The sequence below is a fragment of the Eumetopias jubatus genome, unplaced genomic scaffold, assembly GCF_037043125.1.
Source record: "Eumetopias jubatus isolate StellerSeaLion01/CBP00866 unplaced genomic scaffold, mEumJub1_p1.0 scaffold_4, whole genome shotgun sequence".
Classification (NCBI taxonomy): domain Eukaryota; kingdom Metazoa; phylum Chordata; class Mammalia; order Carnivora; family Otariidae; genus Eumetopias; species Eumetopias jubatus.
In genome coordinates this window covers 70,068,378-70,096,071 of record NW_028274810.1, presented here as the reverse complement: position 1 = coordinate 70,096,071, position 27,694 = coordinate 70,068,378, and the positions used below count along the sequence as shown (strand labels likewise).

The window sequence follows — 27,694 nt, the reverse complement described above, 5'->3', positions numbered from 1 at the left end:
CTAAATTTTTTACTAATTGGACAGAATTTGGTGATTATTGCAAAGATACATGGCAGTTTAGGGAAGCACAGGAAAATGGGTCATAGTGTAAGTTGGTAAAATGAGGAGGAGGAGGTGCTGGGAAATCTGCATGAATCTGGCACGATGAATGAAGGAACTGTTTGCAAGTCCTGCTTTCCTTATCTAATGTTGGTTCTCCTTTGTGCTCTGGTCAAAGTGTGGCTCCTACTATGTATTTGTTGAACAGAATTAAAATTGAAATTCTCATATGAAACTCTAATTTTTTTCCCTAAAGTCATTATCTTGACTGGGGCTATAGACATCTATAAACTGACATTGCATAAACATATCCCTACTATACCTTCCAGGCTGAAAATGGCAACAGCTTCTCAGATACTGACCTAAAGTCTGAGGTGAACACATTCATGTTGGCAGGGCATGACACCATGGCAGGGAGCATTTCCTGGCTCCTCTACTTCCTGGCTCTGAACCCTGAGCATCAGGAGAGATGCCGGGAGGAGATCAGGGGCATCCTGGGGGACAGGTCTTCCATCACCTGGTAAGATCTGGATTCTTAAACATTTCATCTTACTTCCTCTCCATGGGTTTTGCTTTATTTTCTCCTCTGGTACCTTGGTGACCATTGTGCTTCAAGATATGTACCTGTAGAAACAGAACAGGCAGGCTACTATTCTGCCTTTTTGTTCTAGACAGACCAAAATTATCCCTGTTTCTTTGCAAAAGAAGTTCTCTCGTCCACAAGTTATCTGCTTCATTGTTTTTCTTAATCAGTGGTATGTAATGTCCCATTTCTTTCTTTCACCTGGTTCGGTGCACTGGAAATGGGGACTTGATCCCTAGACTTGCACTGAGAGTTTGAATGGTAAGACTCAAGTGGGTCTCCTGTCTGAGACCCCAGCAAGCATCCATATCATTTAAGCCCCCATTGTAGTCATTCCCTCCCATCTCCTTGTTCATTCCCCAGAACTGGCTTAGACTTTGAACATAGTACTAATATGATATACACTGTAGTTAAGTCTAGTGATTATGGATTGAGAACATTCTAAGTGCTGAGGCACTTAAGAAATGTGCAAGATTTGGTGTGGATCCTCCCCTCAATGAGCTCACACCCTGGGACAGGAGACAGGCCTCCATATGGATAATTGCCATATAACCTGGTAAGGGTAGTGAGAGAGAGATGTGCTAGCTACTACAGAAACTCAGAAGACAGGCACCTAACCTGGTATAGGGGACTCAAGAGGACTTCTTGGGGGATCTGACACCCAAGCTGCCTCTTATAAGATGGGTTAGCCAGGTGGAAAATGTCAACATCATTTTGCAAGATTTCGAGCCTATCTGGTTGTTCAACAATGCCTAGGCTATGGATTTGCCCCTGAGACATGCTGTCTTAAAGGAAAACCAATATATGTCTCTGATTTAAACCACATTCTTCACCCTAGCTAGATATTTCACTTACCACTGTTTTGCTGGCCAAAGGGGCAAAGAGATAGAAATGCTAAGGGCTACCCAGCCCCAGGACTAAGGGGAATGCACCAAATTTCAAAAGCAAAGGTCAGCTCAGTTAATATTTGTAAAGGAAAATTTGGATTTATATAGGTATGGTAGAGCTCCTACTTTTTATAAGGAAATAATAGTTATCTCTTACCATAAATTAAAGGTTTAATCTATATAGCACAAAATATAGTGTTGCTTAGTCATTTTTTATTCATTCATCAACATTAATTGAATATTTTAACCTGTTTAGGGTGGATATGTATACAATCCCAATATTGGTCTTTCTCATTCTTGTCTGGCTTATGTGAAATGTGAAAACAATAAAGAAATCTTTGCCAGGTGAGAAAACAAGGTTCAAAGGATCTGTTAACTACCATTTATTTTAATGAGAGAAATGAAAATAATTTTATAAAAAATAAAACATGTTTTTATTCCATCATATGGCCTTATACTCACATTTAATGAAATTTGTACATAGCATGCTGAAAATTTATAATTCTTTTAGACAGATAATAAAACCACATTGCAAAGAGCAATTTCTGAAAAAATTGGCAAGTTGTTCAACACCTCCATTTGACTTGTCAGCCATTTCTGCACTGGTTTAAAATTCCTCTCTTCTTCTTGCACCAGGGCTAAGATGGACAGCGTTGTGTTTCTAAAATATGCAAAGCGCCAGGCTAAGCAGAATTACCCTTTTTATCCTGGGCTTGAGGAGGAAAGAGCTCAAAATGAAAATTTCACACTACCAAATGGCCAGAGCCTGCATTCAAAATTAAGTAATCAGAAAAGCAAACAGAAATACAATAAAGCAAATAGACTGAACATATGCAGTCATTTTGTGACTAGCTGACTGGCTAGGATGCAAAAAAAAACCTTTATTCTTCTCCCTCTGATATTTCACACTTGTGTGGGGCAAGCTCTTTTCATCTCTGGGATGAAATCTTGAGTGAATCTCATAGAGTTCCCATCCATTTAAGTCACAAAAGCAGTCTCATTTCAGTAATGAAACTGTCTGGTCCAGTGGAATAATAAAAAGTGCAAATTCATATCCACTTGGATCCTCTCCCTCCCTCCCAGCTCAGCATTTCTTTGGGTCTGGAAGCCAGTGGTGGGTGAGGGGGTTGTGGTTGGCTTCCTTTTACTGACCAGGTCCTCCCCAACCCAGTAGCTTCTGTTTCTGACCCTTCCATAAGTGGTCCCAAGGGGGAGTGAGGAGGAGAAAGGGGTTAGTCCTATGATCTTGCTCTCTGAGCTTGGTGGTTATTTAGTGCTTCCTTTCACTCTCAATGGGTACATCTGTGAGTTTCTTGGAGATTCCCGCACTGCAGCTTTGCCAGGGTGATTCAGGGGGCAAGGGAATGCTTGTCCTCAGAATTCCTTTCAAGCTGGTTCTGAGGCTCTCCCTCTTGCCGGTTCATTGGCCCATAGAGCACACTGGAGCACTCCTGGCTTGTTTGTCCCTGTTGCTCTCCCCCCCAGCTCCCTGTTCTGTTCTGAATCACACTTTCCTCTCAGTCCTCTGTTCCCCAAAATCCAGGGGGCACATGTCAGATCATCTACGTGACCCAAGAAGCCCCTCTTTGCCTAACATGGTTGGGGGGCCCTCCTCCATTCTCCACAGCATTCTGGCATTCCAACAACTCTCTTTAAAGGATCTTTTTTTTCCCTCTCAAAACTCTTAAGCCCTCTCCCTTCAGTCCTTAGTCATTGCTTCTACATTCTTGATTTATATGGTAAGAGTTGCATGTAATGTATGGTGATTAACATAACAATAAAAAATTTTTTTGAAAAAGAGTTGCAAAACTGGTTTCAGAAATCTCCCTAGCAAATCCTTTACTGGTAGATTAGCATTTCGCTTTATAATGAGGATATTTGGCACTTGTTTGGTTCCTCTTCCCCTGGAACCTCAGCTGATCCTGAGGCAGAAGGAGTTTCACATTCTGTTACATACGCCAATTACAAAATAATTTTAACCTAGAGTTGATATTTACCAGGAATAAACACCAAAGAGGAAAAACATCAATATTTACAAACTAGATATGGACACTGAGTTCCCTCCCCTCCTTCCCTTGTCCTCACAGGGACCAGCTGGGTGAGATGTCATACACCACAATGTGCATCAAGGAGTCACTCCGACTGGCGCCTCCAGTCCCATCTATTTCCAGAGAGCTCAGCAAGCCCATTACCTTCCCAGATGGACGCTCCTTGCCTGCAGGTCTTTGCATTCTTTTCTTAAGCAGTTCCTAGAGACCTGGGGATCCTGGCCACCACAGTGGCAAAGACTGGCTTTTTTTTCAACTCTTAGAGGAGTCAAAAGACAAATCTAAGGAAGTCTGGCTTAGGGTTGGGTGCCTGTTAAGAACTCAGCGGGTAACTTTTTGATCAGATGTGGTTTCCAGATTTTCCCAAAAGCACGTAGCCATTTGTAGAGAAACTCTGCCCAGAACCTGGGTGGCCAGAATCCCAATCCAGTGTTTCTTCATTTGCAGGACATTGTTTCTAAAATAATTCTTATTTGGCTTAGTTTGAGACTGAGGTGAGACTTCATGGGAGATGAACATCATTATCTATTCTCTAGAAGACCCAAGGTAGGGTCTTTGGCTTCATCATCGTAATATCACTCTTATAAGTATGCAGCACTTAATAATTAACATAGAGCCTTCAAGCACGTTATCTCATTTTCGTGCCCTTGAGACATGATCTTAACAGACACTTACATGGTGCTTCTCAGTTTACAGAGCACTTTCAAATACTTGTGGCGTAGCCAAAAACCCACTGGAGACCCCAATGTGCAGATGAGCAGAACTAAAACTTGCATAGAGGCCCCACATCTGGAGCCCAGTGCTCTTCAGAGCACAGGTCTCTGAGCAGGGCAAGCGGGAGGCAGAAGGGTGTCACGTGAGAGACACTTCTCTTGTCTGCTTCAGTGTTCTGTTAACTCTTGCCCTTGGAAACAAGCTGACAGGATTGCTTGTAGCAAATACCATCAGCCTGTCACTGTGACTTTGTTGACAGATCCAGAATTAATTTACCAGAATTTTTTATGGTAATCAAATAATCTTCAAAATCTCTCTCCTCTTCTTTTTTAATCCCCAAACCATGTGGATATTTGCCAAAATTTCCTCCCTTCCACTTATGAACAGAACCAACAGAAACTTGTCATTGGACCTGCATGATGGAATTGTGGTTCTGTTCTTCTGGACCCAAATTATCTCTGGTGGGTGCTGTATTGTCCATTAACAGATACCATTCTGACATGATAGCAACAGCTCCTTAAGATAGAATCAGGTATTAAATAAGTCATTGCTTTGAAAACTACGGTGTCACTCAAGCCTCATCTTCCCACGGCTCCCTGAACTGCTGACATCAGCTACGGCATGCAGAACTCTGCCAGGAGCTAGATCATTCCCTCCAAGAAGAAAATTCTTGTTGAAAAGTGCTATAACAGCAGCCCACAACTTGTTCTGTCTCCTGTAATCTCTTTTATTTCTTTCTTTTCACAGGAATAACTGTGGTTCTCAGTATTTGGGGCCTTCACCATAATCCTGCCATCTGGGAAAATCCAAAGGTATGACAGTCTTACATGTAAATACTTCAAAAAACGAATGCTGTGCAAGTAACTTTTTAAAAAAATTTTTTATGTTATGTTAATCACCATACATTACATCATTAGTTTTTTATGTAGTGTTCCATGATTCATTGCTTGTGCATAATACCCAGTGCTCCACGCAGAACGTGCCCTCTTTAATACCCATCACCAGGCTAATGTGCAAGTAACTTTTTGTTAGCACAATGTGGAAGTGGCAAATGACACAAAACAAATAAAATAAACATAAAGACCAAAAATGTTCAACTTTTCTCCTAAAGGAAAACCGTCCCTTTCCCCTATTCCTTCTTTGTTTGCTTTGAATGAACAGATTGACATAATGCCACACAATCTGCTCCAAATTGCAATCTGTACTGCAGTCATTTATTAAGCGAGCTCCACCAAGCACTCACCTAGACATCTGCAGGAATGTAGACTATCCATGTAGCCAGGCAGGCAACTTGAACTCTCTCCTGCTGGATGGAACAATCAGAATTCGGGCATAAAACCGATGGCATGCTCAAGTTGGGCTCTTTGAGGAGAGTTTCGTAAAGGAACTATTTACAAAGATTTGGTAGGGTTTAGAAAAGCAACATGGAGTTCAGAACTGTTGAAGGGCTTCCTACATCTGGGCCTGGTCGGGGAGAAGGTTACAAAGACCGGAGAGAGATTGCTGTGCTGGGAAGGGTTCTGAGCAGGAGCTGGGCCTTCAGTAGAGCAGTCAGCTGAGGCAGCTTGGTAGGGTGAGGTCCAGGGAATAAATAACCCAAAAGCTCTCTGAACCCACCCTCCAGATCACCAGTCAATGTCTTTTATCGGCGTCCATCAATAAAATGACAACCTAAGTGTCCATCAATAAGTGAATGGATAAGGAAAATGTGGTGGCTAGAATGGAATATTACACAGCCATAAAAAGGATGAGATCATGCCATTTGAGACAACATGGATGGACCTAGAGGGTATCATGCTAAATGAAATAAGTTAGACTGAAAAAGACAAATACTATATGATTCCACTCATAAGTTGAATCTAAAAAACAAACAAACAAACCAAGTGCATAAACAAACAAAAAGCAGAACTAGATCTATAAATACAGAGAACAAACTGTTGACAAATGTCCACCAATCAATATCTTTTAACTATGTGGATCCGCTTCTTGGAGCCTAGAGCAGAGCAGGAAAGGGAGGACAGAGGATCTGGAGAGGCAAAAAGAAGACACATAGCTAACCATAGTGCTTGATTCAGTGTCTTAAACTCTAAACACTCACAACACCCATAAATATTTCCTTTCACCTAAGTGGCTAGGGTTTAAGATCTCCTATGTATAACAGGAGGTGGACTGCATATCCCAGCACCAATTGATCACATAATCACTTTGGCTAGACTTCTAAGTGGGTGCATTCTTTTTTTTTTTAATGTTCAAATTAATTTGAGTATAGTTGACACGCAATGTTCCATTAGTTTCAGGATTGACTTAGTGATTTGACAAGTTGATACCTGACGCTATGCTCACAAGTGTAGCTACCATCTGTCCTGTTACATCACTATAACAGTATCATTGACTATATTCCTTATGCTGTGCCTTTTACTTCTGTGACTTATTCATTCCATAACTGGAAGCCTGTATCTCCCTCTCCCCTTCACCCACTTTGTCCAACCCCCCACATCCATCAGTTTGTTCTCTGTATTTATAGGTCTAATTCTGCTTTTTATTTGTTTATGCACTTGTTTTTTTTTTTTAGATTTGACTTATGATTGGAATCATATAGTATTTTTCCTTTTCAGTCTAACTTACTTCACTTAGCATAATACCCTCTAGGTCCATCCATGTTGTCTCAAATGGCATGATCTCAACTTTTTATGGCTGTGTAATATTCCATTCTAGCCACCACATTTTCTTTATCCATTCATTTATTGATGGACACTTAGGTTGCTTCCATATCTTAGTTATTATAAGTAAATGCTGCAATAAACATAGGGATGCATATATCTTTTCAAATTAGTATTTTCGTTCTCTTTGGATAAATTAAGTGGGTGCATTCTTACCTCCAAAGTGAAAATAATATCACTGGCCCTAGCATTTCTGCTTTCTCCATACTTAGTCTGGGTAGCATACTAGTCCATTGGGAGGCCAAACAAGGGCTGCAGGTCTAGAATTGCCCTGTCCAGTGTGGTAGCTATCCGTCACAAGTGGTTATTGAGCACTTAAAATGTGGCTAGTCGGAGATGAATGGATAAAGAAGATGTGGTATATATACACAATGGAATATTATGCAGCCATCAAAAGGAATGAGATCTTGCCACTTGCAATGACGTGGATGGAACTGGAGGGTCTTAATGCTGAGTGAAATAAGTCAATCAGAGAAAGACATGTATCATATGACCTCACTGATATGAGGAATTCTTAATCTCAGGAAACAAACTGAGGGTTACTGGAGTGGGGGGGGTGGGAGGGATGGGGTGGCTGGGTGATAGACATTGGGGAGGGTATGTGCTATGGTGAGCGCTGTGAATTGTGCAAGACTGTTGAATCACAGATCTGTACCTCTGAAACAAACAATGCAGTATATATTAAGAAAAAAAAAAGAAGAAGATAGCAGGAGGGGAGGAATGAAGGGGAATAAATCGGAGGGGGAGACGAACCATGAGAGACGATGGACTCTGAAAAACAAACTGAGGGTTCTAGAGGGGAGGGGGGTGGGGGATGGGTTAGCCTGGTGTTGGGTATTAAAGAGGGCACATTCTGCGTGGAGCACTGGGTGTTATGCACAAACAATGAATCATGGAACACTACATCAAAAACTAATGATGTAATGTATGGTGATTAACATAACAATAAAAAATTTTTTAAAAAACGTGGCTAGTCGGAAATGAGACGTGCTGGAAATGTGAAATACACACTGGAATTTGAGGACATGGTACAAAAATGTGAAATATTTCCTTAATAATTATTTATATTGAGTACATGTTGGAATGATAATATTTTCTGCAAAATAAATTCTATTATTAAAATTACTTTCACGTTTTAAAAATGTGACTACCTGGGATGCCAAGGTGGCTCAGTCTGTTAAGTGTCAGGGTGCCGGGATCCAGTCCTGCATCAGACTCCCTTGCTCAGTGAGGAGCCTGCTTCTCCCTCTGCTTGCCACTGCCCCTGCTTGTGCTCTCTCTGACAAATAAATAAAATAAAATAACAAAAATGTGGCTACCAGAATGTTGAAATTACATATGTGGCTCATTGTATATTTCCGTTGACTAGTGCTAAGTAGTAGCTTAAGAAATGTGCTAATGGTGTTTTGGGGATGGTGGTGGGATTGCCCTGTCATTTTAGGTCTTTGACCCCTTGAGGTTCTCCCAGGAGAATTCTGATCAGAGACACCCCTACTCCTTCTTACCATTCTCAGCTGGACCAAGGTAAGGACAATTTGAAGTTGTTGAAAATGCACAGAAATGTTTACTTGGAAACAGCACTCTCCCTTTGGTAACTCAGCTCTATATATTCTTCCATGGAGCCCCATCTTCTCACCAGATTAGGAGGTAGATCTTGGTACCTATTTGAGCCCCCAAAAAGACCAGTTAGTTTCACAAAGGACAAGGCCCTTCTCTGTCACATCCTATACAGCCATGCCTCAGAAAGTTATCCTACAATGCAAACTTGCTCGTAAGCCATGCAGCCCACCCCCAATGCAGGAGAAACGATTCTTTTTTTTTTCCCCTTAATTTCAGATTTATTGAGGTATAGTTGACATATGCAATTGTAAGATATTTAAAACAAACATCATGGTGATTCGCTATCTGCATACATTGTGAAAGGGTTCTTCCCCCTCTAGTTAATTACCACATCCTCCACCTCACCATTTTATCTCTTTGTGTATGCCTGAGGACATTTATGTTCTACTTTATTAGCAAATTTCAATTGCACAATACAGTGTTACCAACTATAGTCACCATGTTTTACACTACATCCTCACAGGAGAAACAATTCTATAAGCAACTTCAAGTGCCACCTTCTTTAGGGAGGGCATCACCTTACAGCCTCTCAGTTCACGTTCCTGCAGGGAATAATAGACGTTCTAAAGTTTCCGTGGCATTTACTGTGAAAATGCTGCTGTACTGTGAATAGCAGATTCATTATTCTAGCACCTTAACGAAAGAGTCAACAACAACTCCATTTCCTCAGGTATCTCTTTCTTTCCCCTGGTGTCTGCAGGAACTGTATCGGGCAGCATTTTGCCATGATTGAGCTAAAAGTGACCATTGCCTTGATTCTACTCCGCTTCAAGGTGGCTCCAGACCCCACCAGACCTCTTGTCTTCTTGTACCAGATTGCCCTCAAAGCCAAGGACGGGGTCCACTTGCACCTAAAGAAACTCTCCTAATGTTATAGCCCATGGTACAACAATCCATCCATCCATATATAGTTTTAAAGTTAAATTACAGCTACTGGACCAAGAAAATGAAGAGGAATCAAAATATGGTGGGAGGGTTAGGGGTAGGTGGGATGGGGGTCTCTGTGTAACTGCACATTATCTAAAACCATTTCTAGGTGATATCCTGTGTCACCTAGATCTGTTTCTGTATGATTTGGGGAGATTTTCCAATCATTTCTGTTTGATTCTGGCTGCTATTAATGCTATATACCAAGAATTTTCCTAGGTGACTTCCATATATTTTCTGTTGCTTTTTAAAATAGTTTTTGGAATTACACAATAGGTGCATGTATGCTCACAGCAAAACATATCCAACATTCGAAAAGCATGTAGAGTAAAAAGTAAAAATTCCACTTCAAAGACCGTACACCTCTCTGCCTTGACTGATCCTACTCATTTTCCGAAAAACAGAATGGTTTGGTGTTCATTCTTTCAGAACTTTTCCTATACATGTCATATATACATATGTTGGTATGTATGTTTGTATTCTTACAGATGGGATCATATCCATATTATTCTTGCTTTTTTTCACTTAATAAAAAACATATCTTATTCCTAATCATGGATTCATAATGTTCTATAATATGGATATATTACAATTTATTGAACTATTTTCTTATTATTGGATATTTAAAATGTTTGCTTCTTGGCCATTTGTGTTTATTTTGTTGTCTGTGACTCATACATCATTTATGCTTCTTTTCCTATGGAGTTCTATATGAGTTCTTTAATATTGTGGATAATAGTCCTTGACTGTAACTTTTCTTTATAATTTTCCCCATTCTTTTACTTTTATAAAACTGTATGGTGTCTGTTAGCATACAGAACTTCTAAATTTTCATGAAATAAGGTAAATAAACTTTTCTTTATGGTTTCTGGGTTTTAATCTTGGATTAAAAAAACCTCCATTTGGAATATTATCTAGATAGTCTACATAGTTTTCTGGTGCTAACAATGCTTGTGAAGCCTGAGCAGGAATTTTTTAATAATTTCCAAATATTAGTAATAATAATTATTATTTCCAGATTCATCACTCATTTGATGTTTATGTGTCCACTACATGTCAGATATTGTGATAAGCATTCAGCGAATAAACAGACATGACCCCTGCCCTCATGGAGCTTGTATCCTAAAGTGGAAGATAGATAACAGACAAATAATTAAAAATTTCACTAAGTGCCATGAAGGAAGTGAATGGGCTGAGCTAGACAGTAATGAAGGGGAACTTACTTTAGATTGGGTCGTCTAGAAAATCCTCTCTAAGAAAAGGATATGTAAGTTGAGACCTCAAAGGAGAGAAGCTACACCTTCTCTTTCTCAGATGCCCCCTAGAGGCAAAATTATGGCAATTCGCTGGACAATTTAAATAGCCCCGAAACACTTCGAGTTATAGAATGAATAAGTCATGGGAATAAAAGGCACAGCGTAGCAAATATAGTCCATGATATTGTAATAGCATCATCTGGTGACAGGTGGTAGTTAACACTTGTGGTGACCATAGCATAACTGAGAGTTGTTGAATCACTATGTTGTACACCTGAAGCTAATGTAATCTTGTGTGTCAGCTATACTCAAAAAAAAATTTTTTTTTGATAGGCCTGAAATAAATAGTAGAAGTATATTGTCCTTGCCAAGTAAAAGCAAACTGATCTTGACTATCTGGATGGATAAGAAATGAAAATAAAGTCCTGGTCACATCTGTAACAGCTTACTATAACAAAAAATCCCCAAATAGAGCTTAAACAAGATAAAAATGTCTTTTTCTCTCATATGAAAGTCTTAAGGAGGTAGGTGGTGCAGAACTAGTAAGGTAGTTTGCTCTACAAGGTCATCAGATAGCCAGGCTCTGTATATCTTGTTCTCTATCTTCAACACACGGCTGTCAATGAATGATTCAATGAATGATCTAAGCTAAGTTGCTATAGCTCCTGCCACCACATCTACTTTCAAGCAAGTGGGAAGAGATGAAAGGGAATGGGAATGCAGGTGCCTTCCCTTTTTAGGATATTAGCTGGAAGTTGTACTCATCACTCTGCTCACAGATCTTCGGAAAACCCAGTCCTTCTCATAGCTGAACGGGAAACTGGGAAATGTGGTCTTTAGCTGGCAACCATGTGCTCAGCTAAATCTATTTCTGTAGGAGTGGAGAAAAGATGCTGAAGGGACACCGAGTCACCTCTGCCACCAACAGTCTATCATTTAAGCATGGACTGGAACAGGTCCTTTAAAATAGAAATAGTATCAGGGATAGTTCTGACCATGAAGGTGTCATAGCATTCAGAGTATAGTAATCGAGAGCCAGCATTCAAACAGGCCATACAGGTAAATTTATAAATACTCGGTCCCAAGCCAGAAATGGATGGGGTGGGTCAGTATCTTGAAGGAGCCACATAGTCCTGGACGAAATACTCTGACTTCCCTTTCTCTTCGCCTCAACTGGAAGGTAGCACATAAGAAAAATAAATATGCTCAGTTTTAAGTCTAGAAAGGATAGTACACTCAACAGAGTTGTGAGTAATATCAAGTATCATGTTCTTATTCTTTACCTTTTGTGAATCATTGGCCTTTTTACAAATCTAAAGAAAATTGTGGGTCTTCTCCAGAAATGCGTATGTACCCCAAGCACCAACAGAGCTTGTCTGTGATTTCATGACGTTGGTGGACTCCACGAGCCCATGCCTGGACCCAGTTGATAGCCCTTCCTCTGCCTTCATATCCTTAAGAACCTTAGCAGATGGCTGTGTCTAGTCATGGAGGTTCCCAGTAGTTCAGGAGGCAAGTCATCGCAACCCTAGGCAGCTATCTCTGACAATAGTGTTTCAGAATACCGAACTTTTCACCCATAGATACAGCTCAAAATTTCGTTATCAATTTATAGTTTTCAGAGTCCGTTTACCACCATTACGTGATTAGATCTATACCACCTCCTTTGTGACATACCCATGGAATTTTATCATATTCATTTTCCCAATGAGGAAAAGGAGGTCCAGCAAGATCAGGTGGCATATCGAAGGTCTCTCAGTCAATGAGTAGCAGACCTAGAACTCTGGAGCTTTGGCAATTCTTTAAGTAGTTAGAGATAGTTCTCATGACTTCCCAAGTCCTGAGTGTTCCAACTCTATAGTTTTAGCAAATCAGATGTGGGCTTGCACTAACACTCACCACCATGGAGTCAAGACACCAAGAACTGACGGTGTTCGTGGCCATCATCCTGGAACTAACCTTCTTCTGTACCTACTTTAGGCTCTGGCATCTCTGTTCTATCTCTCATTTACAATTCCACTTCTGGTATTTGGACTTGACATTTGCATTTTGGATTATCTCTCCAACTCCTGACTGTCCTTTTCTCCTCAAAGAGGAGGACTGAACTACACCGTCCCTCAGGTCTCATTAACCATTCAATGGCCCGTTTGCTTGCCAGAGCCTAAATGGGTACCAGACTGGAGTAGGTACAGAAGAAGGTTAGTTCCAGGATGATGGCCGTGAACACGAGCTGTGTTCTAGCCCCAGTGTTATACTGACTGCCTAGCCAACAAACAGTTATTTGTGTTCCGAGAAAATAAATGTTGCAGCTCTGAGTCAGTCATAATGTCAGTTTCAGCCACGGTTTCGTGAGATGTTGTGTGGCTTCACATAGTTTCTGCCCACTGCAGGGGACATAATCCGGTCTGCAGTTCTCCTTCACTCATAGATAGTTGTGGAACACCTGTGCACCAGGCTCTGTCCTAGGCACTGGGGACATTGTAAGGAATAAACAAAGACCGACCTCTTAAAGCTTATATTCAAGAAGGGACCCAAACAGTTAAAAAGTAGATGAATAAATGAATACATTACTTAGGTTTAGGCTGGCTGTAGTAACCAACAAACCCCCAAAAGAAGGAACACAAATATTGCCCCTCTCTGTGCCAGTCTATCCCTTTGGTTTATTTTCTTCCCAAATACAGACAGCATTTACTCCCTCCAGGAGGATGAAAACACAAGTCCTATCTTGCTGGATATCTAAAAATCTCTGAGTGATGTTCATTTCTCTTCATCAGGCCTGGGTAGGATTTCTTGTGTTCTAGGGTTCTATGAACTAAAAGACAAGTTATCTTCACTTAATGATGGAGCAGAGACAGGAAAACTGCAATAAAAACTCTCAGCCCTATCCCAAAAGACTATGTTTCTTATGTGTTCTTGCTATCAGGTGTGACTGTGTGACTTAGTTTAGGTCAATAGGATATGAGCAAAATTGATGTGATGATTGGATCATGCCATATTTTAAAACCAAGCTGCTTGTTCTAGATCTCCTCTCCCCTTCCCAAGGGCTGGAAGGATTTTGGTTGATTTTGATAACTATTTGGGCCACTTGTTTTTTCTCCTCCCATATTTTAAATTCTACTCTTATGTCTTAAATTCACTAAAAAAGAGTGAGTCTGAGAAACCCTCAACCCCAATAAAAGCAGAATACCAGGCCCATGCATGCTCTCTTTACCCACAACTTTGCTGTGTGGCCTTAGTTGTGCTGTGTAATCTACAGGTCTTGTAAGTAATAAACCTTTATTTTTTCAAGGTTTCCTGATGGTTGTTGCTGAAGGGTGTCTTGCGTTCATAGGAACCACAAGGGCTGCTCCAGCCACACTGGTCATTGATAGGCTGAGACCAGTGCAAAACACTACCATACTTCTGGGTATGATTGAGCCAGGTGCCTGGCTCAGTCAGTAGAACACATGACGATCTCAGGATTGTGAGTTCAAGCCCCACGTTGGGTGTAAAGCTTACTTAAAAAAAAAAGAAAAGTTTAAAAAAAATTAAAAAAATACTATACTTCTATGTTCTCCCACCAAAATAAAACAAACTTTCATTAACTTTATTAATGATTCTGACAACCACCCAGTTCCTAAAGCTAGAGAGCCATCTACTTCCCTCTCATCCTCACTTATCAGATTCAGTCACAAAGTCTCCTTTCTAATTTTCTCTTGAATTCAACCTCTTTTCTCCGTTTTTATTAGCAATACATTCATTCACTGATTCATTTATTGACTTTACTGTGGGCTAAGAATCATGTTAGAAATGGAAGATATCAAAGATAATTAGGCATGGTTTTTGACTGAGAGGAATTTTCAGTACAGTGAGGACGAAGGTTAAGTAAAACAATGTTTATAATACATCGTGAAGAGCACTGTTCCTCAGATTTGCCCAGGGTGCAAAGGGAGCCTAAGGAAGCGATTGCTAAGCGGCCATGTGGTGATGATGACTGGTGATGGTAAGTCAAGTAGGACATGCTTCCCAAAGGAGATGATGTCTATTTTTTTAGACCCTTACTATCAGGCTGGGCTCCTTCATGAATCTGGCAAGCAGCAATATTACTTAGAGTTAAGGAAAAAATTTTCTGTGAGACTTGATGTTGCTAAGTGCTCAACTAATCCAACATTATTGATAAAACTCACACATAAAGGATGCAGGAGGGAGACTTGCCATGACACATTGACTCCAAGCTGGCCAGAGGATAACCCTCCACTCGATTGCCCTTAAGGGGCCCTTCTAAACCGGTGAGTGTTAGTAACATCTCTAAAGGTATAAGTTTTAGTATCACCATGGAAATGACTCCCCTCAGAGATACTAATGAGATGGTAATAAAGACAGCTGTTGTATAATGAACACAATATGGACGGAAGCAGAATTACCCGGAGGATGATCTGGGAGGAGACCAATTTTTCATCCGCAGGCTTCATGGGATAGAATGGAAAGGGGCCTCTAAAATTCTAATGTGGAGACTTGGAGTTAGAATGCTGTCCGTGAAGCTCTCCTGGTATCTGGCCACTGCTATGTACCATACGTTGAGTTTTGATTATGCCATCCCCTTTCTCAGCTGACACTTCTAGTGCTGGTACAGACCTCGGGGAGCTCACAAAATATCAACCAAAGATCATCAAAAACCCTTAGGATTGTTTTCCCTCCTAACATATTGGAGAGTGCAGAGGGACACCATAAATGACAGGAAACATGCCATAAGGGCAATGACAACTCTGGAAGACCCAAAATTTACGATTAATACTTTATGACTTGATCCCCCAAAGTGCTCATTTTAAAAGAAACCTATAGCTTTCAGTCCTTTGGCCTTTCTACTGTTCTACAACTTTTGCTTTCTTTTCTCTATTTCCTGCATCTTCTTCCTTGCTTGAGGCTTCCTTCTCCTTTCCTCCTTCTACCTGTGCCCTCTCTCTTCAGTTTCCTTTCCTCCAAGAGTTGGTTTTACCTGTTGGAAGACTGAAGGAATTAAGTTTATTTTCTACTAAGTCACACTGCCAGGAACAAAATTTCTTACGATAGACTTTCGACTCTAGTCGAAATGTTCTTTGCACACTCTTTCCCCCAAGTTTACTGAATTTCAATTGCTGAATGGAATGGTTAATCTGATGTGCCAACCTGACTAGGCCCCAGGTGCCAGACACTGGGCCAGGCATTATTCTGGGTGTGTCTGGGAGGGTGTTTCCGAATAAGCTTACTGCTTGAATGGGTAGACTGAGGAGAACAGATTGTTCTCCCCAGTGTGGGTATGCATCATCCAGTCAACTGGAGACCTAAATAGAACAAAGAAGCTCAGGAAGAATGAGCACTTCCTGCCTGACTGCTGGGCTGGGAAATCAAATCTTTTCCAGCCTTCACACTTGGACTGAAACATTGGCTCTTCTTGGTCCTAAGCCTGCTGGCTTTTGGACTGGAGCTACACCATCAGCTCCTATGATTCTCAGGCCTTCAGATTCGAGATGGAACACTACACATTGGCTTCCCTGGGTCTCCAAAGTGCTGACTGCGTATCTTGAGACTTCTCAGCCTCCATAACTGCATGAGCTAATTCCTTATTTTATATATATATATATATATATATAACATATATATAATATTTATATTTTTGTATATATACATACAATGTTATATATATAACATAACATACATATATATATACATATGTATATAGGTGGTTTGCTGGGCGTGACTCCTTGGCCAGAAGAACTTCCTGGATCCCTTATGTTCTGGCTAAGCTAAGAGGTACTCTTAGGACATCCTTGATCATCATCTTATCTTGTGAGTATTTTGAAATTCATTCTGGAATAGTACTTTGTAAGTTGAAGTGGCTGAATAGCCCCTCTGATGTGGTGAAAATGTCTGTAGTCTTCTTCCCAGTAACTCATAATCCAGTCTTATCATGAGAAAAATATCAAATTCCATTAATGGGGCATCTTAAAAAATACCTGACCAAGACTCCTCAAATTCATCTATCTAAGACTCTATCAAAGTCATCAAAAACAAGGAAAGTCTGTGAAACTCCCATAGCACAGCTAAGAGGAGCCAAAGGAGACGGGACAACTAAATACAACATGGTATCCTGAATGGGATCTTGGAACAGAAAAGGGACATTAGGTAAAAACTAAGGAAATCTGAATAAAACTATTGACATTAGTTAATAATAATGTATCAATAATTGTAATAAATGTACCACATTAATGTAAAATGTCAATAATAGGGGAAACTAGGTGCAGGGTATGGGAACTCTATATTATATTGTCAATTTCTCTATAAATATAAAACCATTCTAAAAATAAAGTCAATTAAAATAATCCTAGGGGATTTACAAAAAAGCTACCAAGTGGTGCCTGGGTGGCTCAGTTGGTTAAGCGCCTGCCTTCAGCTCAGGTCATGATCTCAGGGTCCTGGGCTCAAGCCCCACATTGGGCTCCGTACTTTGTGGGGAGTCTGCTTCTTCCTCTGCCTCTGTCCCTCCTCCTGCTCATGCTCTCTCTCTCAAATAAATAAATAAAATCTTAAAAAGATAAAAATCTACCAACGCTAATAACTAAGTTGGGAAGGTTATAAGATAGACGGTTGTGCACTAAAGAATTAACTCATCACACTTGAGATGTTCAAACCTTACACATGCCAGAAAACAGACTGGCTTTGGACTGACTCCGGGGAGATAAGCTTTAAGCTCTTAAAATATCTTGTCTGATGAGTGTCCTGGTATACCTGGGGCTTGGACCTCACCAAGGAGTTTATGCTAACAATGTGATTTATGGTGGAGACCTTGGGCCATGCTGTATCATTTCCATCTCTGAAGAGGCTGGAGAGATTGAGTAACTAAGGTCAGTCACATTCTCCATTCTTAAATTATTGACTCCCAATAAAAATAAATCCTGGACACCAAGGCTAAGGCGAGCTCCCTCGGTTGGCCATTCTTTGTATGTGTTGTCACACGTCATTGCTGGGAGAATCAAGTGCTGTTCATTGACTCCACTGGTAGAAGAGAGCATGAATCTCACTTCTGGTGTCTATGTGCCTGTTTCCTTTGTTGATTTTAATGTACATTCTTTCACTGTAATAAACTGTAATTGTGAGTAGAACAGCTTTTCTGAATTCTCTGAGTTCTTCCAGTAAATCATCAAACCTGATGGTGGTCTTGAGAACCCCCAACACAAAGGCCAATAGGTCAGCATACAAAAGTCAGTTGTATTTGTAGATAGGAGCAACGAACAGCTGTAAAATGAAACTAGAAACACAAGTCCATTTACAGTAGCAGCCCCAACTATAAAACATGTAGAATAAATTTTATAAAAATATGTTCAAGCCTATAAGCCCAAACTACAAAACTTTGCTAAATAATTCTAGAATTTCCATTTCACTCTTTTTTTTACATTTCACTCTTTTTTATAGATTAAATTATTAAATGATATTCTTCTTTTTTCCCTCTATATTCTAAACACATTAGTCATAGTTATTTCAATGTCTCTGTCTGGCTACTCAATATCTGGATCACCCTGGGGACTATTTCTATTGTCTAAGGTTTTTTTCTTTTGCTCTTTTGATCAATTGGACTGTTTCTTGGCATTTTGGTTGAGTTTTTATTACATGCTGAACATTGTGTGTAAAGAATTGTAGGAGCTCTGGTCAGTTCACTGAAGAGGGAATTACCTTCTGGCAGTCAAACAGCATATATTGGCAGAGCCTTGTGTTACAACAGATGGGAAGTGGGCAATTTGGACACAGCATTTCCTTTCAGTGCTTTCAGGTTGCTTCACTTTGTAGTACTTATAATTATACTGTACATTTATCTTGTACCGTATCTCTCTACTTCAGAGCCCAAAGAAGCTCTAAAAGACACCATAAAATTTGAGCATCAGGAACATGTAGAAAAAGGGGCCAGAAGACACTGATGAGCATTTTGTATGATGTGATCTTCATCTCTCTTTCCAGCCTGGGCACACTCCTCTCTCTGCACAGGAAAAGTGGGGTGCTGGTTGCATTGATCTTCCCAGGGACTGTGTAAGCTCTGCCATCTGGTGGCTAATCAAGATGTTACAAGCAATAGGGAGAAAGGATAACAGGAACAGACCTTTGCAAAAAGAAAGCACTGTATTTTGTGAATGAGCTTTTAGAAAGTGTTCAGCTCAAAGCAAACTGGAATCTTCCCCCTCCACTTACTGTTTACACTGTGGTAGAACTGATTAAGTGTAAATGGATTCAACCCTTAGAGAAACCAATAGAGAGCGTGTACTTTACAAGAGCCTTAGAAATGCCATATTCTTGGGGCACCTGCCTGGGTCAGTCCATGGAGCGGGCGACACTTGATCTCCGGGTTGTGAGTTCAAGCCCCACACTGGGTGTAGAGATTACTTAAAAATGCAATCTTGAAAAAAAGAAATGCTCATATTCTTTGATGGAGTCATTCCACTCCTGGGAGTTTGTCCTGAGGAAGGGCTATTGCGTCAGGGCTTTGATGGAAGAGGCACAATGACTAGAGTCATCCAGATAGAGGCACTGTCAGAGTGCAGAGATCCATGGGGAATGGTTAGGAACCAGACCTCCAGCCCCATCCCAGACTGAGCTGGGACATCAAGAAAGGGTGGATGGAGAAAAAGACCTGGAAATGCAGTCATCTGGGAGGCACAATGGGGCTTTGGGGACAGGGAGACTTAGGCTATTCTTTTCCAGGCAAATGGTAGCTCATTGGACTCAGCTGATCTGTCAACCAAGCCTAGGTCCACCCAACCCAGCTGGCTTGCTGACTAATCCCAGACTCTACTTGGTAAAGAAGGACCTTTGTGAAGAGGTGAAAACTTTTTTTTAAAAGATTTTTATTTATTTATTTGACAGAAAACATGCGTGCACACAGGCAGGGGGAGCGGAAGGCAGAGGGAGAGAGAGAAGCAGACTCCCCACTGAGCAAGGAGCCCTATGTGTGACTCGATCCCATGACCCTTGGGATCATGACCTGAGCCAAAGGCAGATGCTTAACTGACTGAGCCACCCAGGCGTCCCAAGGTAAAACCATTTTTAATACCCTCAACTGGGCCAGGTGAAAAGAGTGAGCACAGGTGGGCAACAGTTGGTGTGCAACGGGAATGCGCGGTGAGTGATAGGCAGGTGGCTGGGCATGGCGACCCTGGGGCTACAGCATGCCAGGTCTTATGCTAGGGCCTTATGCTGGACTCCCACCACAAATATGAAGTAGATCCTCTTTTTAATGTCCATAAGGAAAAGAAAACTGAGTCCTAAGGGGGTGAAGTGATTTGCTCAAAGTCATGCAATAGATTTAATTGGCAGAGCTGGGACTAGCTAACATATTCAGTCATTCAACAAACACCAAGCACTTGCTCTATAGAGGGATTATGCCAGATGTCCTGGGGATGTCCTGCCCTCCAGGAGGTCACAGACATAGAGCATGGGGAGGGAAAGGGGTAGCAGAGAGCCATCCTGAAGGAAGTGAGGCTGGCAGAAGGAACACGATGAGCTGTGAACATGAACAACACAGGCGCGAAGATGTGAAGTGGTGTGGGAGGAGAGGGAATGGGAGGCTGGAGAACTTAAAGCAGTGTAAATTGTGCAGCCAAGAGGAGAACAGAAGCTGGAGAGGTGGAAGGGCGGCAAGTCACAGAGGGCCTTCAGTGTATCTTCAGTGTATCAGCCATCTGCTGGCTGCTCAAGATACTGCCGGCACAAAGGAAAGGAAAATTATGCGGGCTGTTGTTAACACTCACCCACTATTTACTATATGCTTTCTGTGCACGCATGAACTCATTTACTCTTCACAGCAACCCTATAAGATGGGCATCATTTTACCCCTAATTTTCAGATCCAGGTGCTGAGGTACCTTTGTTACGAACTTGCCCATCACACTAACATAAAGTTGGCAGGGAGGGATTTGCCCAAGGAAGTCTGGCTTCAAGCCCATGCCCACAGCCACTAAGTTGTACCTGCCCGGAGCAGTGGGGATCGCTTTGCAGGTGTAGAGGGCTGGGTCCCAGTTGGCCGTGTTTGGGAAATTCTCTCCAGTGGCAGCACGGAGGCTGGTGTGAACACATGCAGCATGAGTGAAAACAGGGAGACAGGAAAAGTGGCTGCAAACATCCAGGCGAGCTGGAGGCCAGAAGCAGGGGAGCAGGAGTGGGGTTGAGGGAGCGGAATTCGGTGTGAATCCCATCTCTGACCTGGGTGGATGAGTGGTGGTACTGTTAACAAGGACAGGGGACTCAGGCCGGCGAAATATCGGGATTCCATTTGGACCTAAGGTGCCCGAGGAGTGGTGCATGAGGCAACTGCGGACCAGATGGAATGGGACTGATTTGGAAGTATCGTAGCCAATGAGGTTTACCCAAGGTGCGATTATTGCTAATTGGAAGTTGATACTTCATGGCAGTAATGGGAATGAACTGAGTGGATAAGGTCCCCATATCATTCCTTCAACAAACATGTCCTGGGGACCCCCAGTACTCTGGGCCTGTGCTGGGCACTTGGACACTACAGTAGACAAGACAGATGCATCTCCGCCTCGTGGAATTCCAAGTCCACAATCTTGTTCAGAGAGCAACCCCATGGCCAACGTGAGCCCAATGTCCTGTGGGAACCTGACGAGCTGGTCAGGAGCAGCGCCACAGAGAAAATGGCCATGATCCTATTATGTTGAGAGAAGAAGGATCAGATAAACCATCACACCTTGCGACAAGAAGATGGGACTCTAGTGCCTTTGGTGAGAACCATCTCAGCAGTGTTAGGGGTAGAATAGAGGCTATGAGGTTGGGGAGCAGGTGGGAAGGATGGAGGCAGAAATGGCATATGTTGACCACTCCGCTTAGATACTTGAAGGGATCCCTCTCCACTTTCCCAGATTCATCTTTCCAAATGCAAGGTAAGCTTTGCAATGGCAAACACTCTATTTTCTTCAGCTCCCCATTTCACACACACACGCAGAGGGAGAGAGAGAGAGAGAGAGAACTCTATGCTGGGGTAGAATTAGCAATGGATTTAAAGTCAAAAGACTTGTCCAATGCCACTAACTAGGCCAGTGCCATTAACTAGTCCAATGCCACTAATTAGGCCAGTGCCACTAAAGTCGCCTCCCTTTCTGAGTCTGCATCTTCTCCCCAAGAAAATGGGCCCGGTTATATCCACCTGGTAGGATCAGAATGAGGCTCCAATCACAAAGCATCCTCCCGGCCATATAGTAGCCCTCAGCTTCTATGTAAAAACCAGCACCACCGCCCCTGCCATTGCTGTATATGGGTTCGAGGGAAGGCCCTTCCCAGTCTCTTGTTCTAGCTTGTTAGCTCTTGGGGCCTGGAAGATGCTCCCGTCAGCTTCTCCCCCTCCCTCTCTGTCCCTCTCCCCTCTGCTTGCTGGAGCTCCCTCTCCTCCCTGACCCTTTCCCCTCCTTATCAGCACCTGTCCTCACCACCTCCATCCCACACGTAGGCTCACAGCTAGAACTGGTCAAGAGCCTGGTTATTCATTTGCAAAGTCTGCATGCAGAATTGTACCAGCCTCAGTGGTGCAGAACGAACCCATGTAATATGCTGGTGCCTGCAGAGGTGCAGAAGAGCAGCTGGGCCCAGGATGTTCTGTACTCACCAGCCATGCAGAGCCTCTAGCTGCCTCTCACCCCAACTTGGTACATGACCTCGGGCTTCAGATTCCACAGTACAATATTAGTAACCTGGGCTAAATGATTCTAAGGATTTTGCTAGCTCTGACACACTGCAATCTTGCATGCAGTTCAGCCCATCCTGTAATAATAACAGAAATAAAAGACAATAGCTAATATTTATTGTGCACAAACCGTGTGCTAGGCACTATTCGATGTGTTTTATGTGCATTGTTTCTTTTCATCTTTACACCATTTCTTATCAGATAGATACTGTCTACTACCCCCAATTTACAGGTGGATGAACTGGAGCTTGGTGAGTTGAGTTCACTTATTCAAGGTCACTTGGTATTACGTGTCTCAGCATGGCTATATCCAGGCTGCCTGACCCAGACCTGGCTCTTAACCTCCCAGTGGGCATCCAGCTCCCAGGCAACATCTCTGGCTCGACTGCTAACCGCTCACCTGAGCCAGAGCTGATCTGTGCACCCACTTTGCCCTCCAGCCCACCCCCTGTAGATGCCCAGAGGCTCCTCAATTCCACATGCCCATAAATACGCCCTTACCCCACACACACTCCTGCTTGTCCGCTGGTACCTGCCATTCCCAATGCCATTCACTAGGCTGTATGGGGCCTTAGTGAGAATTGGAAAAAGGCGCCTCTTCCCTTCATGCAGACACAGGCCCAAACTGGCTTGCAGGGCCTGGTTAGTGGAGACGTGGCCTGCGTAGCCCAGCGCAATGTCTCAGGCTCCACCACCTTCCGACATGCTCAGAACAATACTGGAACTTGTCCCTGACTTCTCTGTTTCTCTCTCTTTCCTCCTCTCTTTCTCATCAAGCTCTCTCTATTTTGCTTTTCCAGGGGGTCTCCAAGGAACATGTCCCAGACACTTTGTCATCCCTTATCCTCTGGAATAGCACCCCAGGGCAGAAGCCACTGGGCTCCCAGGTCATTTCTGAGAGAAAGGAAGGTGTGTCATCAGGACCAGGATGACGAAGCCCCCAAGAGCCTGGCCCCCATCAGTACTGCTTGCAACCTAAGGTATTCACAGACTTGGCCTCTGGGGCCACAAGGAGGAAGCACAGGAGGCCAGCTGCCCTTGAAGCCTACTGGAAGATGAGCAAACTGCTGGCACAACCTGGGGGGCAGCGGGGTTGGGGGCGGGGTCCCTGGAGCCATGCCACGGGAAAGCCTGTGGTACAGCACTTAAGGGGGAAGAGCCCTGCTGAAGCTCAAGTTAAAAGCGCTCTGCTGATCTGCCCTTCCTATTGAGCGTGCAGCCACCAGATGGCAGCCAAGGCTCCGGGCAGACAGACGAGGCAGGTGGAGCATGGATGTTCAGGGGGGCTCATCACTGACCCCACGACCTTCAGTCAGAGAGCGGGAAAGAGTGAGTACGTGTGCATGCATGTGTGTGTGTGTGTTCTTCTGCACCTATGTGTGCTGAAGGGTATGGACAGAGTACACCTGGACAAACAACTGGGCTTAGTCCCTTCCTTTGGGTTTCCTCACCACACCAGGGGCTTCCGTTCCCCTGAGTCCAGCCCTGTCTCGGGTGCTGGTGATGCAGCGGGAAGTGACCCCGTTCCTGCCCTCCAGGAGCTCCCAGGCCTGGCAAGTAAACAGACCACAGGGATGGTGGGAATAGCCCAGAGGAAGGCCCAGTCCCGGGTGGGCAAGGAACTTTCCCTGCACCTGGAGGGCTTTCTGGCAGTGGCAGGTACAATAACAGAGTACATTAGCTCTGTCTCCCCCCAGCAGCCCTGCAGAGAAGACCCAACAGAAGCCAGCCTACTGGCAAGCCAGTGGGGCAGCTGATCGGCTGGGCGGTCCACAAGCGATGAGGAAGAGCTGAAATTTGAAGAAGACTCTGCATGATTCTCAAGCTCAAGCTCTTGGCCACTGCGTGCACTTCTGGGGACCGGAAATGGGGAGGAGAGCGCCAAGCTGGAGGGTCCAGGCCCCAAGCCAGACCTGGAGGAGAGGCAGATGCCTCCCACCCTGGTCCCAGAGCAAGTTCAGCTGGCTCCAACTATCCGACTCACCTGTGAACTCTGGTCCAAGGGGACAAGGCAGAGCGCATGTGACTGGGATCACCCCTGGAGTGCCACTCTGCACTCCCACCCCCGCCTGTACCCTAAGCTGGGGGAGCCATCTCTGTGAAGCTGTAGTCTTGATCTGATGGCTCCTTGAAGCAGTATTTCTGCTTAGGTTATTCTGAGCATAAGGGAAATCACCTTTTTTTTTCCTTTTTTTTTTTAAGATTTTATTTATTTATTTGACAGAGAGAGACACAGCAGAGAGAGGGAACACAAGCAGGGGGAGTGGGAGAGGGAGAAGTAGGCCTCCCGCCAAGCAGGGAGCCCGATGCGGGGCTCGATCCCAGGACCCTGGGATCATGACCTGAGCCGAAGGCAGACGCTTAACGACAGAGCCACCCAGGTGCCCCAAGGGAAATCATCTTGAAAATCATTCCAACCACCTGGCACTCTGTCCTATAACAGGTGACACTCGAGATAGAATTCCACAGCCCTTTTTTTGAAACCATCTCCCAACTGGAAGTTCCTCTTGGAGTCTAACTGAAGTAAGCAGCACGACAATCTACCTCCAACTCCTCAGTTCCTGGGCAGAGCCTGAGTTTGGACGTAACCTATACTGCAACCCTGTGAAATTCACACGTTTTAGGTAGAGAAGGAAAAAGAAAAGTGCGAGCCCTGTCCCAGGAAGCAGGAAGAGCAAGAATGTCCTCTAGCAGTAGGAGAATCTCCAGGCCCTACAGCCAGGGCCTGCGCAACCTGAGCATTCCGCCCAGAGAGCGGGTGGAGGGATCAGTGCGAGAGGATGCCACACGAAGAAGTGAGACGCCAATGAGGGAGGGCGAGGGACTGTCCCCAGCCAAGGGACTGGCACGAGGCTGCTTGGGCAGGTGGGGCGCGCAGGGGAACCCACTGGAGACAGAGAAAGATGCAAGGGGAAAGAGGAGATGGTGAGCACTAGCTCAGGTGGAGGGAGGAGGAAGAGGAGACCAGAAGATGGAGATAAAAACAGAGACCAAAAGGTGCACTCAGGGAGACAGTGATCCATAAAGGCTGGGAGAGCGAAGAAGGAGACAAGGGACTGGGTGGGAGGAAAGGGCGGGGAGGGAGCAGGAAGTCGTGAAGGCCCACCAGCCATTTGGCTCCAGTGACCGGGTGCCTCCCCCTGTCTGTCACTCAAGGAGTAGAGAATACCCTCCCTGCATGGCTGGTGGGGGAGGGGCTTGCCTCCCCACCCCCACCCCCCACCCCCACCCCCCGCCCCAGCTCAGAGGCTCCCTTCCCCAGGCCCCCTGATGGCTGCCCCCTTGGGACTGGCTGTGCAGCCCCGATAGATGGTGGGGGGCCCAGCTGGTGTGTTATCAGCCTCCTCCAGGAGCGAGCCTGAGCCACTCCACGGCTGCCAGCCTGAGATTAGGCCCCGGAGGGTCATTAAGCACCGCCCTGGCCCGGGCCCAGCCTCCTTTCCCTCCCTCCTCTCTGGCCCGGCTGGCAGGTGGGAACAGGCGATAAGGACTGGGGGCTCTGGGGCCGGCAGCTCCATGCCCCCTGCCCCCTGCCAGGGCAGGAACATGGGGTGGGGGGAAGGTCAGTGCCAGCCCAGCATCTGCAAGGACCCCAGAGTTCCCACCATCCTGGTTCCTCCAACGTGGAGAGAGGGCTGAGGAGGCTCCCCGAGAGGCCAAGGCAGGGGAGAGGGTGGCCTGCCCCAGGAACCAGGCAGGACAGTGACTGCCACCAGCCCCTGCTGGGCAGCCTCACAGGTGAGGGAGGCCAAGGGATGGTGGCTCTGCTTTCTACCCTGGAGGGCGTGTGGGGCCAGACCTGAACCCACCCCCAGCCCCTCAGGGACAACTGGGGGCAGCAGTGGGAGGAAATGGAGGTTCGTGCAAGGAGAATCAGATCCAGGCAGCCAAAAAGGTTCAGACCAGGAGATTAGAAAAGGAAGAAGAGGGTGTTTGTCCCTTAGCAGAGGCCCTCCAGTAGCCTCCATCCCTCCTCCAGTAAGTTAGAGGCTGGGCTCACTGGCCCCCTGGCTCTGCCCTCTGGTCTAGTCAAGGAAGACCTCCTAGAGGAAGAGGAACCTTGGCAGAGCCAAGAAAAAGGAACATTGTTCCTTTTTGGAGTTGGAACCGGCAGCGGTGGGTGAGAAGGCATCTGCCCACAAGAGCACATCCACAATTCACTGAGCTGAAGCTCAGAGAGGGGAGGCGATTTGTCCTGAGTCACACAGCAGACAAGGGTAGGCCTGGGGCAAAGACCCCGCCTTCCTTCTGCACAGGGCTCTTCCCTCTGCCGCAGGCTACAAACTAGACCTCAGTGTGGTAAGAAAGGCTAAATCAGATCTTAGACGGGGCCTCCCTGGAACGTTTGGCTGAAACCCTCGAACAGCAGAACAATGGCTACAGCGGGGAAGTGAGGGGGCCGTCACTGGTTGGGGCAGCTGGCCGAGGGAGATCTCTGGGGCAAGGTGGACTGCCTCCTTCCCTCTAGCCCCACTCCTGTGCACCTGGGAGCGCCCCTGGCTGGGTCTTTCTCAGGTTGTCACCCCAGATTCTGTTCCCAGAAGAATGACAGTCACAGGGACGAGGGGCCTCCGGGGTCGGCCAGCCCACTGAGTGTGTCTCCTCCCCACTCCCTCTTGCTTCCTTCTCCCTGGGACCCAGTTCCCTGACTCCACCCCCACCCCCCAGCACCGGGAATCAGGGGCACTGGTGAGGATGACTCTACTCCAGCTTTGCAGGGAAACTAGCCAAAGCCTCCCCAGAGAGGAAGCTGAGTTCAGAGAGGACTGTGGCTCTCCCAAGGTCACATAATAAGTCTGCAGGGGACAAGGACTCAAAGCCGGGCTTCGTGAGTCCTAGCCCAAGCTCTGTCTCAGAACTTCTTATGCTCAAAGGCCAGCCGAGGCAGGCTAGAGCCGCCTGGGTAAGGGTTGAGTGAGCCACCTACAAAGCCAGGCAGCAGAGAGGATAGGGAGGGGTATCAGTACTGAACAAGGAAGGGCCCAGAATCATGGCTGTTAAGGGTAGGTCAGGGAAGGGGCACTGGCAGCAGGGTCTCTGCCTGGAACGAGGGGTAGAGTGGGTGAGCTCCCTGGCCCCAAGGGGCCTCCCAGAGAGGGTTTCCTGGGTAATCCTCCAAAGCTACCATGACAGTAGCTTTGGAAGGTGATTGTCATGATTCAGAAAGCAAGACTGGGCCTGGCTGTACGCCTGAGGGACTGTT

The 27,694-nt window shown here is 44.8% G+C and overlaps 1 protein-coding gene across 1 annotated transcript in view; it reads left to right on the top strand.

Moving 5' to 3' along the window:
• Positions 1 to 9,480, top strand: part of CYP4X1 (cytochrome P450 family 4 subfamily X member 1) — a 42,006-nt gene extending 32,526 nt beyond the window's left edge. The window contains exons 8-12 of the mRNA XM_088022994.1: positions 369 to 559; positions 3,597 to 3,730; positions 5,019 to 5,083; positions 8,433 to 8,515; positions 9,312 to 9,480. Coding sequence (XP_087879120.1) covers positions 369 to 559; positions 3,597 to 3,730; positions 5,019 to 5,083; positions 8,433 to 8,515; positions 9,312 to 9,480 — 642 coding nt within the window. The remainder of the gene's footprint in view (positions 1 to 368; positions 560 to 3,596; positions 3,731 to 5,018; positions 5,084 to 8,432; positions 8,516 to 9,311) is intronic.
• The last annotated feature ends 18,214 nt before the right edge of the window (positions 9,481 to 27,694 follow it).